Source organism: Falco cherrug, chromosome 2, assembly GCF_023634085.1.
Source record: "Falco cherrug isolate bFalChe1 chromosome 2, bFalChe1.pri, whole genome shotgun sequence".
Taxonomy (NCBI): domain Eukaryota; kingdom Metazoa; phylum Chordata; class Aves; order Falconiformes; family Falconidae; genus Falco; species Falco cherrug.
The window spans coordinates 90,437,317-90,451,657 of record NC_073698.1 but is presented as its reverse complement, the minus strand read 5'-3'; the positions used below and the strand labels follow the sequence as shown (position 1 = coordinate 90,451,657).

At 43.0% G+C, this 14,341-nt stretch overlaps 1 protein-coding gene across 5 annotated transcripts in view; it reads left to right on the top strand.

Moving 5' to 3' along the window:
• The window catches only part of CNKSR2 (connector enhancer of kinase suppressor of Ras 2), a 220,769-nt gene that overhangs the window by 201,979 nt on the left and 4,449 nt on the right, over positions 1–14,341 (top strand). For 4 of the 5 annotated variants that reach the window (XM_055703082.1, XM_055703081.1, XM_055703079.1 and 1 more), the window contains one exon: positions 12,916–13,112. In XM_055703082.1, coding sequence (XP_055559057.1) covers positions 12,916–13,112 — 197 coding nt within the window. Of the gene's footprint in view, positions 1–1,472; positions 3,679–12,915; positions 13,113–14,341 lie in introns of those variants that run through there. The other variant, XM_055703083.1, reaches the window with a different exon arrangement.

The following is a 14,341-nucleotide window of genomic DNA, read 5'->3' as shown; positions in this document are numbered from 1 at the left end:
AAAAGTTTCTCTCAACTGCTATTCTTAGGATTTAGTTATATAAACTGTTCTCCTCTCCCTTCTTCTTCCTCCTGTCCCTGTTGACGCACAGAGTCCCCAGGAAATCTCAGCAGTGCAGGAGAGGCTGAACTCAGTTTGAGTTCTGTATAGCATTGCTCACCCTCTGCCTCTCTGGAAACTCATTTTCCAATTGCTACTGTGGGTGGAGTAAATGGCACCGATGTTTCCATCTGGGATTCTTTCCACCTTGTGCCTTCTGTCACTGAGACATTTCTCTTCTGCTCTCCAGACCTTTTGTGATATGCACAAGAGTAAAAATGGCAATGCTTGATATTTTCCTTCCTTTTTTCATCCTGTCTTTTGGAGAAAAAAAAAAAAAATCTCTTTAACAAGAGTTAAATAAGTCTTACCAGTTAAATTGGATTGAATTTGTACATCTTTATATTCTGCACAGTTGAACTCTTTCCCAAAGTTGTTTTGTGGGTTTTTTTAACAACAAAACATCCCCCAGCTTTTCATACCTGGGATCTAAAACAACAATGGATTTTGAGATCCATTGTTCCATTTTGTGTTCTAAATAAGTGTAGTAGACAACAGAATAGGGTATGCACTGAGAGCAGCTGGGCTTTTGAAACTGCCCTGTGTGCAGAGACTGCATATCCACACAGAAACTCTTAAGTAACCAACTTAGCTGTATGCTGTTTATTCCACCTCTCTCTTTCTCTTTTCTTTGCTAACACAGGTCCACAAAGATTCTCAAGTTCTCAAGCCCTAGCTTTTGGATGTATGTAATGTCAGTGTGGTTTCAAAATCACATGATTTCCTAGCTCTGTATCTTATCCTTCACCCAACGTTGCACAACGCTGGATTGTCAGCTAGGCTAATGAAAGGATCCAGATTGTGTTGTGCCACCTCTTGTTCTAGTTTATGCATAAGTTGCCGACAGGATATTTTTCTGTGTTTGTAGTACGTTTGGTGGATTTGGGGCACATTCTTTGCTTCCTTTCTCATCATTCATGTGACCCTTTTCCAGTGCTTCCAAATAAGCTAATGCCTCTTCAACATGGAGGAAACCAACCCAAGTTGGTTAGGATGTGTATTGTTCTCTTGTTTTATTTGTGGTGGGGTTTTTTTCAATTACTCTTTGTTCTGTTCTTTTTTTTAAAAAAAAAAAAAAAAAAAAAGCACATCCACAAAGAGAGAATATATAACTTTCTGCCCTAAATACCTCTTTGGCATCAGGGATGGATATTTTAATGGAGCAAAGTGTAACAGTAGAACAGTGCCATGTCTCTGTCCTCATGAGCATAGCTGCATGCAGATTAGAAAAGCTCTGTAGTGCTGCTACTGTCTGCCAAATTTGCTATTTGCTCTTGTTTGCATGATAGTATTTCTAATATACTAATATGATATGGAAATAATGGCACATCACAGTTCTTTCAACATATTGTATCACTGCTTTATCATATTAGGCTAATACACTGCGAGAGTTGATAGCACCTCTCCATGTCAAATGGGATCCACTTCTCTTGGCACTGAACCGATTGGACTCAAAGGTTGATAAACTTATCATTAGAGAATTGGCACGACGGAGACTCAACTTCAGCCTCTTGCAAGCAACCTAATGGCCTCCGTTCAGAAAGTCAGTTCTTCTTGAATAACTTTGATGTTTATAACAGAGAACAGACCTGTTAAAGCATAGACAACCACATGCCTGGATATGAGGCCTCCAGGAAGGTGTCAAAGGGCATGGCCAGTCTTTCGAAGAATGCACCCTTTCCACAATGGGACTAGGCACAAAGTCAGATCCAGTCTACACGGAGCACATTTGCAGAAAATACTGCCCCCCGCACGGGAGAACGGAAGGGGAAGAGGGTCTTGGCAGGGGAAGGGCTTTGATGTCACTCAGTTTTGTTCTGCAGACCTCGAGGAATTAAAGAGGGATTCAGCCATGGTAACTGTAAAATCCTGTTGCTTGTACTGAACTCCAGTGAACCCGTTCAGGCCAACCAGACAGTCGTGTCATTTAAGCATGCTTCACGTTAGTGAAGGAAGTCACCTTACTGTGTCATGCTAAACTAAGTGTATTCTGTCAAGTGGAGGTATGTACAGACCTTTTGGAGACTTCCATTTATCTAATGGTTTGTAATGAATTACCAGAGGGTACACTGGCACTCGTTTGGATGATGACGGAGAAGATACCTCACGCTGAGATTTATTAGACTCTGCAGATAAACTCTTCGGTTCCTCTTTATCTTCTAGAACTTAAACATGTGAGTGATGCCGCCTGGCCAAGCAGGCACAAAGTATTCTCTGTATACCACCCAGACTCCAGAGGGCTGTTTTGGGGCCAGTAATCGTCTGGATGTCAAAGTAGATTCAGATATTGTATTTATCATTATGTTCTGGGTCCCCTATGGGTTGATGTTTGCCTCTATCTCTGTGGTTAGAATGTGGATTTTCCTTAATATATTTGGCTAAGGGTGTATTGTAATAATGTTAATGCTAATTACTTGATATTTCATACTATCTTATGGGGAGAAACTTTTAAAAAATGTATTTTGAAATGTTTTCTTTCTGTTTGCTCAATGTATGGTATTGCATTATGTTAATACCAATAAAATTATATATATATAGTTATATATATTCCCTTTTATAAAGAAGTAAATTATGCTTTTTTGCCTCACAAACAGGAAATGTGCAGTGACTAAAATCACATCATTCTGCCTTACAGCAGGTGACAGAGCTTATAATAGTTTTAATATTCTTTTTTGAAAAATAAAAAGTATAGTATGACATAAACTAGTTGGAAATTCACCAAAATGCATGTTTTGTGTTTTTGCTCAATGGGACTGTCACAACTCAGCCTAAATATTTAGCAGTGTTGTTTTGGCATCTTTAATTTTTTCCAATCAAAAACATACACTGTATTGCTATTACTGATTACAAAACTGTACTGTCATAAATTTTTGCCTGTTTGGCCAAATAGACAAACCCACTGAGTTTTTATGACTCTCTTGTCTGTAGGAATTGATTTTTAAATTTAATTTAGTGCTCTTTCCAATGCTTGGCAAAGGCAGAATTTATTTTTTATATAAGGTTGCCTTTGAAGTACCTGCCTCTGCCAGGGCTGATAAATCACTGCTAAGTACATAAAGATTCTGCAACCTGAAGGATATGTCATTAAAGCCTTGTTGGAATGGCCTGCAACCCCAGCCAGTCCTTTACATTCTGTCATTAAATTCCATAATTAGTTAGAGGTGAAATGTTCTGGAAATGAATTAGAGAAGCAGAAGCAAAGATGTGACTGTAAAATGTCCTTTGGCTGCTATTTGGCATTACACTGATGGCTTATTTGCTGCTCATAGCCAAAGGCCAGCATATATCTGCGCTAATATGAATTAGATCGTCTTCAGCTTCCTCTCTTTCTTTTCCCCACCCTTTCTAACATATTGTATTGAGTATCTTTGTTTTGCAGAGGCATTCAGAAGGGCTGTAATTAGCAGTCCCCGGCATCTAATTGCATACACATTTGTTAAATATTTTTCTGTATGCCTTAAAATAAAGTGTAGAAAATGGCAGTAAATGTTTCTTTAATGAAGGCATTTGATTTATTAATGAAGTCAGGATTTTTTAAAGGTGTTATTTTGGGCTTAATAAAGGAAAAAAGCCAGCAAATTTTCAGTTTTGCCTTTGCGTAACCACTGTCTGTCAGGGCTGGTGTTCATTTCCTTTCTCTTGTTTTTTTTGTGTGCAAGCACATTCTGCCCAATGGATGGGGAACGGACCTTTCTTCTGTGACGGTTCTCATGCCAGTTTTGAGAGAGCACTTTCTGTTAAGGTGCATACATATTCACAAGTTCATTATGACATCTGGTGACATGAGTCATGAGTAATATCTAGAAAAGTTGCATGGTATTGCATCTCTGTCGTCAACAGTAACAGCTTTTGTTATCAAAGGTACTTTGAACTCTGTGCAGTGCCTCCAGACTGTGGTGGTGTGATGGGCGTTCAGCAGATAACAGGGGGTGCTTAATATTTGGCAGCGTTGTGCCCTATATATATAACATGTAAATCAGGGTGCCGATTAATTAGTCTGGAATCTAATCAGTGCAGCTATCAGAACATGTGCAGTTATAAATCCAATAATAAATCTGAATATCTGAATAAATATGACATCTTCTGGGATAACGTTTTCAGAAGTATTTCAAGCCCCTTTCATAAATGCCTCGGGAGGTGCTTCCCTAACAGACTGCAGTGCATTACCGAGGTAACTGAGATGGCTATTAAATTAATCTGGCCCCCGCCCACACTAATTTGCTGTGTTTCTTTCATGTTGAATATAGGATTGCAATTCCTAAGTGATGCAAGTGCATTTAAATTTCACTCTCGGTTTACATTTTCATATAAACAAGTAAACTTGGGAAGTAGCCTGCAGTACAGTTCATTTTCTCAGTGGGTGTTGCGCACCAGGAATACATACCCCTTCTGTTGAGGCTTGCTTTCCTGTGTCCAGCCCATAAACCTTGACAGGCATTGCTGTTGTGCAAGCGTGACTGTGGCTTGATTCTGACCGGTGAGTAATGTCGCTAGGTCCATATCATTTGTAACTCAACCTTTCACAACTTCATGTGCTGTAACAGCTTAGGTTTGCGAAAAAATACTTTCCTGAAGGAGTAATTGCTTCCATATATTGCTTGCAGGATGTATCCATAGGGGACCTCCTTGTCCTGTTTAAAAGTTGTAGCATCCCCAGACGTATAGCAGTTTACCCAGTTTGCTTCGGCTGCTGGCTTACCTCATAAATAGGAGAAGTTTTTCATTGTTTCTCAACTGCAGGGACTGAGGGGAAGTGTACCATCAAAATGTAATTGCTGTGTTTATTTCACTTCAACGTTGGTAGCTTGTGATAAAATTAAACAGCACTTATATCAATGTGTGGCGCAGAAAAATGTCAGGAAATACTATTTCATTGTGTTAAAATTCTCCCAAAGAGTCACTAAAATCAGTTCAGCAGACGAAGGTTAAACTGATGCCTTCATAGGCAACGTAATGAGTAGAGAACTGTGTCCAAATACCAAAGGATGCGATTATAACACTGCTGCCAAAGAAAATCTGCCACTGATCAGAGTTCCCGGTTACTTTGGGAAGCTTTGGAGTTATTTGCGTCTTCATTCTTACACCCTCTCTGAAATCACAGCCCACCAATAGAACCTCATGAAGCAGCAGGGCTGGGAGCAAGTGAGGAGCTTCTCCTGATGCTCATTTGAGGTGTGTTAGAGCTGTCAAGAGGCAGCACGAACAGAGTGAGCAAATTATGCCCTCTGTCTGTGTTTTGCCATCTCAGTAACATATTAACCCATTTGCTGGCACCTGTACTTCATTGCTAAGCGGATGCTGAAAATGCCTGAATGTTACTGTCAGCACGACAATGCAGGTATGCAGGAAAAAACCTTGAGGATCGATTTTTTTCCTGATGCCAAGTTTAGTGTCAGCTGTTTTTAATAAGTAATTCCAGTTGTGTGGGATTGACATGGGTGGGAGACTTCTAGTAAGACCAGCTCAAGTGTCGCATGAAGCCTGAGGTTGACCATGCTTCAGCCTGCCAGCTCGCAAACTGCAGTCTGCAGCGCGGCAGCGGCTCACAAGGCTGTGACAAGGTTGTCATTCAAGTATCACCAGAAAGGTGACCTTGGAGAAAGAGATTCACGGGGATCTACTGATCCAAAAGAAAACCGCTAGTGCCATAAATAGTTCACAAAAAGAATTGGACCTTTGGTGCCGCAGCAAAGGTTTGGCATCTCTCAGGCCTTACAAAGGTTAGGGTTAGAACTGTTAAAAGTGGTTATGATACCTAATTGCTTCTGATTGAACTTGGTTGTAGTGGAAAATGCCTAAAATACCTTCTGAAATCTGTCCTATGGGAGATAGGAGTTTTCCATTTTCCTGCACAGTTCACTTTATTTCAGGAAACCAATTTATTATACTCACGCATGTCAGAGGAGGGGCAGCCTCACACCAGTGGGAAGAAAACTCCAGTGTCTTGCAGAGCTCTGTTGTGTTGGTGCTTTCAGTGAACACCCTCTCTAAGGAATATCTTTTTTGCCTGCAGGTTTACATAATAGGAGAGAATAGAAACCATGTACAACTGTCCTGGTAACCCAAAAATACTTCCCCTTTAGAGGAAAGAACAGTATAAAATGCATGTTCCCTGATCCTCCAGCCACTTATTGTTTCACCAAACACATGGATCAAAGCTTGTTTTTAAATGCTGCTTCTCCCTTCCTTGACTCAGGACTTTGGGAAAAATCCTGCACTTTCAGATACACGGGGCCAGAAAGGATAGAGGGTTACACAGATCAGAAAAGGGCAGGCAAAGGGAGGGAATAACAGAGGAGGGTTGCAAAGAACAGGCACCACACAAGAAGCCCACAGCAGCTTTTCTTCAGCTTGCTTAAACTTTTCTTCACTCATGGAAAACATTAATATATACATGTGTGTATGTATAGGCATAATGATATATATATACACACACATATAGATAGATAGATATGTATATATGCATACAGGCATATTCACATGCCCAGTCAGGCCTTGATTTTAACATGGTGCAGGAGATGACACAGCTTTCTATTCGTGCTTTAACATGGAAATCTGCTCCGTATTACCCAGAGCAGGTGATTAGCAGCTGGCTTCCATGTAGATCTGAACTGCATCGTATTGCACCTCTTGCCCGCTGTACCATGACAGGCTTAAACACTGTGTTGCTTCTTCCTTTTCTCAGTAATCAGGGATGTGACTTGTAGCATTTTCCTGCCAGGAGATGACTCCATGTCACTATGGCTCCCCCATGCCTGTGCACGGGTGACCTCATATGCAGCACACAGCTGTGCAGGCACCATCTCCTTGTAAACCTTTCATTGATTTGACCATTTCGTGCCTTTTAGCTCATAGTCTGGGGAGAGAAGAAATACCTAGCTTATTCTGCCTGCCATCCATCCAAGTAGTGTAAACAATTACTGTAATTCCTGGTTCTTTGCATCATAGCCATTTGGGTATGTCTCCCTCTTGTGCAGTTTGGACTCTAATAATTAATCTGAAGAGCAGCAAAGATGGATTTAAGCCTTGAACTGAGAAACGAGCAACTACTTTTTTGGAGGATTTCTTCTCTCCCCTCCCCTATCCTCCAAGACAGCTAAATGCCATGTCCACTGTTCTTCAATCCTTCTGCTTTTCCACCTTAAATACAGGGAGATCCCTTCTGTCCTTCTCCTAAATGTTCCCCAGGGCTTACAAGCCCAGCCAGGCTGTTGGACCTTGTGGCCACGTTACGTCCCCTGCCCGTGCCTGCCTGTTATACACTTGGGCTGGCAGAAAGCCTGAGCTGGGGCTTGAGAGCTTGCTGTGGGAGGCCTTCCCTCCCCACGGGATCAGCAAATATCTGTGCTGTGCTGCCTCTCTGTGAAACCGCTGCAGGACCAGGCGGGCTTTGACAGACCGGTTAGTTAGACGTGGCACAGCCAACATGCTACACCATAGGAAGATTACAAAACGCTCTGTTGGTTCTGGGATTATATCACTTATTGGTTTGCTCGTGGCATCAGGTTCAAGAAAGCAAAGAGAAAAGAAAAAAACCAACCCAGAGATTTGGGCATCAGGACCTCTTTTATCTGGCTTGAGACTATTTCCCAGAGGCCAGGGTGCTCTCCGTTTTGGTGGAGCATATCCTGACACTCACAGAAAGTCACTGGGGGGCTTCAGGTAGATGCCTCCCCTGTGCAAAAGGTGAAGTGGAAAGGTGCAACTCTCAAACTGGAAGCAAATCTTTGGGATTTTTAGGTGGGAAATAACATATGGCAGCTGTTTAATAATGTAATTAGTGATGTATTCTAACCAAATTGCCGCATTAAGATCCTGAACTGAGTTGGTTCCTTTGCCAGAGAGAGTGAGCTTACCAAAAGGAATGAAAGTGAGAGTTTAAATTTCAGTGGAGCCAGGGCATTTTAGTCTGCCTGCCTGGTTCGCTCTCTGTCACAGACTTTGCAGCAGCTTGGCTTTTTCAGGATTTGCAGAGGATGGTAATTTTGTTCAAATGCATGGCTAATTGCAAGCAGAGGAGTGGGTGTGCATGAGAGGAATTGCATGGTGAAGGAAAGCACATCACTAAGTTGTGAAGGTAGCAAATAGCAAAGAGGATAGTGGGAAAACAGAGAATGCCGTCAGGGTGGCAGCAGCATCCATCAGTCGGGATGAGAAGTGTAGAGACAGCAGGATGAGCCTGGGTGGTGTTTAGGAGGTACTGACAAAGCATAAAGGAGCCTCAAAGGAGAGTTTCAACCCTTGAAAAATCTGACCTTGTCAGCACAGTTGGTGACAAAAGTTACAATTAACTGTGTTGTACTATCCTTGCGTGGGCAGTTATGTGCACTTACAGGCCCGGGTGCAACCACTGATTCCTCCCGTATCTCACTGAAAGAAGAAAACCATGCAAGTTTTTGGTGGCTTGAGCTTTTACAGGGAAAATGAGTCACAGAAGCACAGGAACATCCACTGAAAATTATTAGAGATTATTCCTTATATCTAGAGCAGATTTATGAGAAATATGTGTGTAGAGATCCTCTGTGTCCAGAGAGTGATGTGTTAGCCAGCTGGGTTGCAGTGGTGACCTTCTGCATGGCCCTAGTTCGGTACCACCTTCCTGAATCATCAGTTTACATGGACTGATCATCTCTTGATCCATGTAAATACCAAGGTTAACTGTTTCTCTCTGGTCCCTTTTCACGCAAGTGTTTATTGTTCTTAGGATCTTGGTTTGTAAGAGGGAAATAATGAGAAGATTAATAGCCCAGTGGAGCCAGGAGGTGGTTACATTTAGTACATGGTGGAGCTTGGGGCGTGCACTTTCCAACAACAGATGACAGCATGGTGTAAGAAATCCCACCAGGTTTTTCTGAATGCCAACAACCCAAAATATTCTTGAACACTTAGTGTTTCACCCAGCCAGCCACAATCTCCGTATCTCTCTCCTGAGAAAACGTAAAAGTAGATACAAATATGTACTGCATTTTAAGAAGAGAGAGCAAAGTACAAAAAAGTACAAACTTCAGAAACTCTTCCTTGTGGAAAGCAGAATAACTAGAGAGTAACACCATTTACTGGACTGATATATTCTTTTCTCTCCTGCATTTAATGTGAATGGCTTTGCATACTTGAAGACACAGCAGAAGCTTCGTTGTTACACAATGTAGTGTGTATCCTTGTATTAGGAAGATACAGTTCTGAATTCAGATCCTGTGTGCTGCAGAGATTATGCAGCTTTATTTCGGCTCCAGAGTTCTGGAGTTGTTCAGGTTTGGTGGGGCAGGGGCCACAGTTATTGCTTCAGGGAAGAAACCCTCCTTTTCAGCAGGATGTGGAAACAGCTACCTGGCAGTGTATTCAGAGAAACAGGGAGATGCAGCCCATGACTCAGCAGCCAAGTGAGGGTGAAAAACTACCTGCTGCACTGGCTGCTCTGCTGAGGTCATCTCCAAATCCCATGAGGCCACCTTTTCTACTTAAACAAGGCATTTACCTGAGGCCTTCTGCTTCCGTAAGGAGACAGCCCTGCTGTAATAGCATGACTCGCATACAAATCCACCAATTTTAAAAAAGAAAATATGCTTTAAGCTCAGCTGTATATCTAATCAAGTGCCTCAGATGCGTTACAGTGCCAAGGGTTTCACCAACACCTACAGGAAATCAATCAAAGCCTCTAGCAGAAGGGTGAGGGAGGGGAGATTCATGTGTAAGCTCATTCCCGCCTACTGAGAGCCGTTGAGAGCAGCAGTACCACCACCTTCACTGTTTCTCTGGAAAGTATTAAGGGCTTGGGATATGCTAGCGTGACACCCGCTGCCCTCTCCCCCGCCGTGGGTGGAACAAGGCGGCAGAGCCCTGTTTGAGCTTCCCCAGCCTCAGCAGAAGGAAGATATTTAAGGGAAGGGACCTGCTGCTTTTCTTCCCTGCTCTTCTCTTATAGCAAATCCCATCCCCTTTTCTACATGGCGCTCACAGCTACACCACCGAGGCAGTGACAGAGCCTGGGGGAGGCAGTGACAGAGCCTGGGGGAGGCAGCCCCCGCAGGGTGGAGGTGATGTGCCGATGCGTTTCACAGAACTGGCATCGGTGCTCTGCTGCCTAACCCTGCCTGCATCGTGCCCCTGCAGTCCTTCGCCTCTGCCCATGCAGCCTGAGAGCTGTTCTCATTTGAGGCGAGGGTCGGAATCCCCTGTCCGCAGTTCCTCTGCCCGTGCTGAGCAGTGGCTGCCTGACCGAGGTGAGCCCTGAGGAGCACCCAGCCATGCAGACGCCCCGGCCGGCAGCACAGGGAGGGAGGGCAGCACAAGCCCCCAGCCCACCATTTGAACCCACAGGGGCCACACTGCCTTCCAGGTTCATTAACGGCACTTGTCATTCAGGACTGAACCTCGGAGTTGAACCCTCATGTTGTCCTTTGCTGTGGTGGGGACTTTTGGTGTTTTAGGAAGCCATGGGTTGATGGCAAGCCTGGATGTGGTAGCTGGTTGCTGGTCCAGGCTCTAGATCACCCTGGCAAAGTGAATTCAGGACACACGGAGTCAAAGCACTGGCTTGCTTCTTCAGCAGACCAGCCCAGTAGTAATCCCCTGAGGGTATAATGTGGCAGTGCTGATGGGGAAAAGAGACCCAAGGAAAGACCTCTTTTACCTTGCATAACAAGGGATCAGAGAAAGAAAGAAACAGAGGTAAAATACCCCCATGTCAGATCAAGGTGGGTTTTTGCCCTTTAACCCATTTTTTGCCCATTCCCCAGCTGTCAGACTGGTGGACTTCAGAGTGCAGCAATATGAACCGATAGAGAGATACCAAACATCTGATCTCGCTGCATAGACTTTTAAAGAAAGTATAAAAACCAAGACCACAGGGAATTTTAACCAATCTTGAAGTATTCAGCTACTGAGTGTTTTCCCCATTAACACATAAGGTGTTTTAATAAGGAAGAAATCAACAAGAAAGAGAAATGCACCTCATTTCTATTTTTCTTTAAGTCCTAGCCACTCCTTACTGCGATGAACCCAGCTCTCCAAGCAGGGTAGCACATAATGGGAGGATTTAAGGAGCTCTGCACAGACCCACAACAGCTCCATCAATAAAAAGCCTCAAACCCTTCCTCACTTCCATCTCTCTCTAAAAGAAAATGAGTGCTTTAAAAACAGCAACCCTCTAAAGGTGCAAAGGAATAAACTGATGAGACATATAGCTAGATCAGTTGCTGACTGCAGAATTCTTTGATTGTGTCAAGATCTATACAAATGCAAACACATTTTGTGATGGGGTGTGCAGATTTGGGTCTCTGGAGTTGTTGGTTGAGCCTGAGGTGAGTAGTGGCCGTACCGCATGGCTTTTGAACGGGTGGTTGCCTTGTCTAGCTGCTGGTGGGCTCAAAATGTTGCTTCTGCACACTATCTGTCCTCCCTGTCGGTGCTTAGTAAAAAACCATCTATAAACACCTGAGGAGACTGAGGTTCACTACTTATGGGTACTTGAGCATGTGCTGAAGTTTCAGCCAGTGGAGACGGCTCTGTCTTAGTGCAGGATCAGTCACAGGGAAAAGTAATGCTTGAAACCAAAGAGCTGTAGCTTTCCTACAGGAGCTTTCATGAAAGCATCCTGGGGACAAAGGCACCTCAGACCAGGAAAATGTACACCACTATGAAAGCCAAGACTTGGCGGAAGGGTCCCGAGGGCTGTGGAGACAACTGGGAGGTTGTGCACAGGCGGTGGCCAGCTGTTGTGTGTCCAGATGTGTCAGTGTGCGAGGGACAGCAGGGACGGAGCTGCCTGCGCCACTGGCTAGCTGCTCCCCCAGGGCTGCCCTGGCTTCTCCTGGTCATCACTCATTTAATCCTGGCACTTCACTGGCACTTCCAAGTTTGTACAGCATCTCAAACATTTTCTTCTGAGGGAAATGGTGCATGAGAAATTGAAATGTTTTAATGCTTTCTAAATGAAGCTTTTCAAATGCTCATATCAGAGTAACATTTCACCCCCAGACTTCGTTTGATTTTGGTTTTAGAGAACCAAAATATTTCTGTCCTATATTGTCCTTCAAAACACTCCCAGTACTAGCTAGAACAAATATTTTTAAACCTATAATAAATAAATATACAAATAAATGAATAAGTAAAACTGTAACGCAAACAGCTGTGGTTTGGTTTGCTGTGCTGCTAGGTAGGCTGTCATGAATGCACTCCTACACCCAGTCTGTAGGCTGCTGCTGAGCCTTCAGGTAACAGAGCATAAAGACACCACAAGTGACAGCATTACTGACTATTGAACAACACACCTGAGTATCAAACATGAGACAAAAAGAAGTGGACTTTTCTAGAAAGGAAAGCAACATGTCATTCCAAGGCCACTATCATAAACATAATCTTGAGTGCCCTATCAGTGCTCTCGGGCCGAGATCTGATCCCTGATCACTTCCTCAGCAGGATGCTTCCAGGGCTTCCTTTCCTTGTAATACCAAACTCACCAGCATATTTGACTGCAATACTAGAGCTGTGGTTTCTGACAGTATGTCACTCTAATGTTACTACACCTTGCACTATTTCTCTATTTTTTTCTTCTTCCTGTGCGGGTCAAGACTTTACATTCTTAAAAGTTTTTCTCCCTTTCCCCTGAAGGCAGCAATAAGAAGGAGCAGTTACAATCACAGCACTTTTTTCTGGAACTTAGCATGTGTGAAATATTCTCCTTGTGGTCTAGTTAAACCTGTTAAATGTTTTGCAAACTTTTTCGATAGATCTTCAAATAATCACATTAATGACACATTGTTTCTTTCTCTATTTTTTCCTCTTCTGTTTTTTTTCCCCCTCTTTTTCTCATTACAGTTGAAACTATAGAGGAAAAACCAGCAGACTCCTTGCAAGATTTGTACAGAGCCTTGGAGCAGGCCAGCCTGTCTCCTTTAGGAGAACACCGGATTTCCACTAAGCTGGAGTATAAGAAATCTTTTATAAAGAGATGTAGCGATCCAGTAGTCAATGAAAAACTGCACCAGCTGCGAATTCTGAAAAGCACTTTAAAGGTGAGATAAAAGAGGGAGGAAAAATCCTGCCCTGGGGTTGGATTGGACTGTATTATATTTGGAGATTAATTGTGCGCAGCTGGAGTCCAGGCTGAACCTGGTGTGCAAAACAAGGGAAACGTGGGGAAAGGCTCATCGCAAAGCAGAGAAAAATGTGCCTTGGGAGAGCAGTCAAAGTAAGAGGATCAGGTTTTATTTCTGTGCAGATAAAATCTCAGTCAGCTGCTACTCCTCTAGCTAGTTTAACAGAATTTGACACCAAATTATCAGAGGAAACCTTAATCCCTTTTTTGTCCTTGAACATTTTCATTTACCGGAATGCAGAAGCACTGTGTAATTGCTGAAGTCTAAAGTAAGTTAAGCGAAGCCAGCCTTTCGGAACAGAGCGGTACCTTTTGTGACACTTGATTATTTTCTGATCGCTGAGCTTGTCCAGGAGGAAACTGTGTGCTTGCTTTCTGTGAAAGCTGATAGGATCATTGTATTTAATCAGTAGGACTGATTGAAAAAATAGATAGTGGTAATGATAGATTTGGAGATTTTTATGGTTATTCAAAATGTACCAGAGCTCATTTAGCCTCCCTGTCAGTTTCTTTGTTTGTTACAGCAGTTTCAATGCTGTCCTGATAGAGATTTCGGCAAACAATATGCTGGTTTTCCCCAGGGACCCTGTTAACTGTATTAAATTACCACACTTTAAGGCACTTGATAATTGTACAGTGGATTTTGTAACAGCTTTCATCAAAGAGGGCTTTATCAATGTTAATTAATTTAGTTTTCCATCACCTAGAGAAGCATTTAAGCAATATTATTTTCATGCTGTGGGGCTCCCATCCTGAAAAAAATCTCACGTTTAACTTTTTGTACTGTATCATCTCATTGAAGGCAACTACTACTTGTAGTATTATCTGGGTGTACGAGTCTTTACAGGATTGGAAGCTGGTAGAAAAAATCAAGATACATGGGCTTTCCGCATGGCTTCTACCAGCATGAGAAACTGAAACAAAATCACAGGCATGTTGGGGTGGCAGGAGGTTCACACGTATCTGCGCTTTTGCAGCATGGCAGGATGACTCATACCAAAACTGTGGTTCAGTATCAGCAGCTTGCTGCCATGCTTAATTGTCTTTCTTGTTAGCGTTTATTGATACCTGAGCTACATTATGCCAATGGCTTCCTACAAATAGAATTGCTTTCCTCCAGGAAATTCCAAAAACACCGCAACCTCT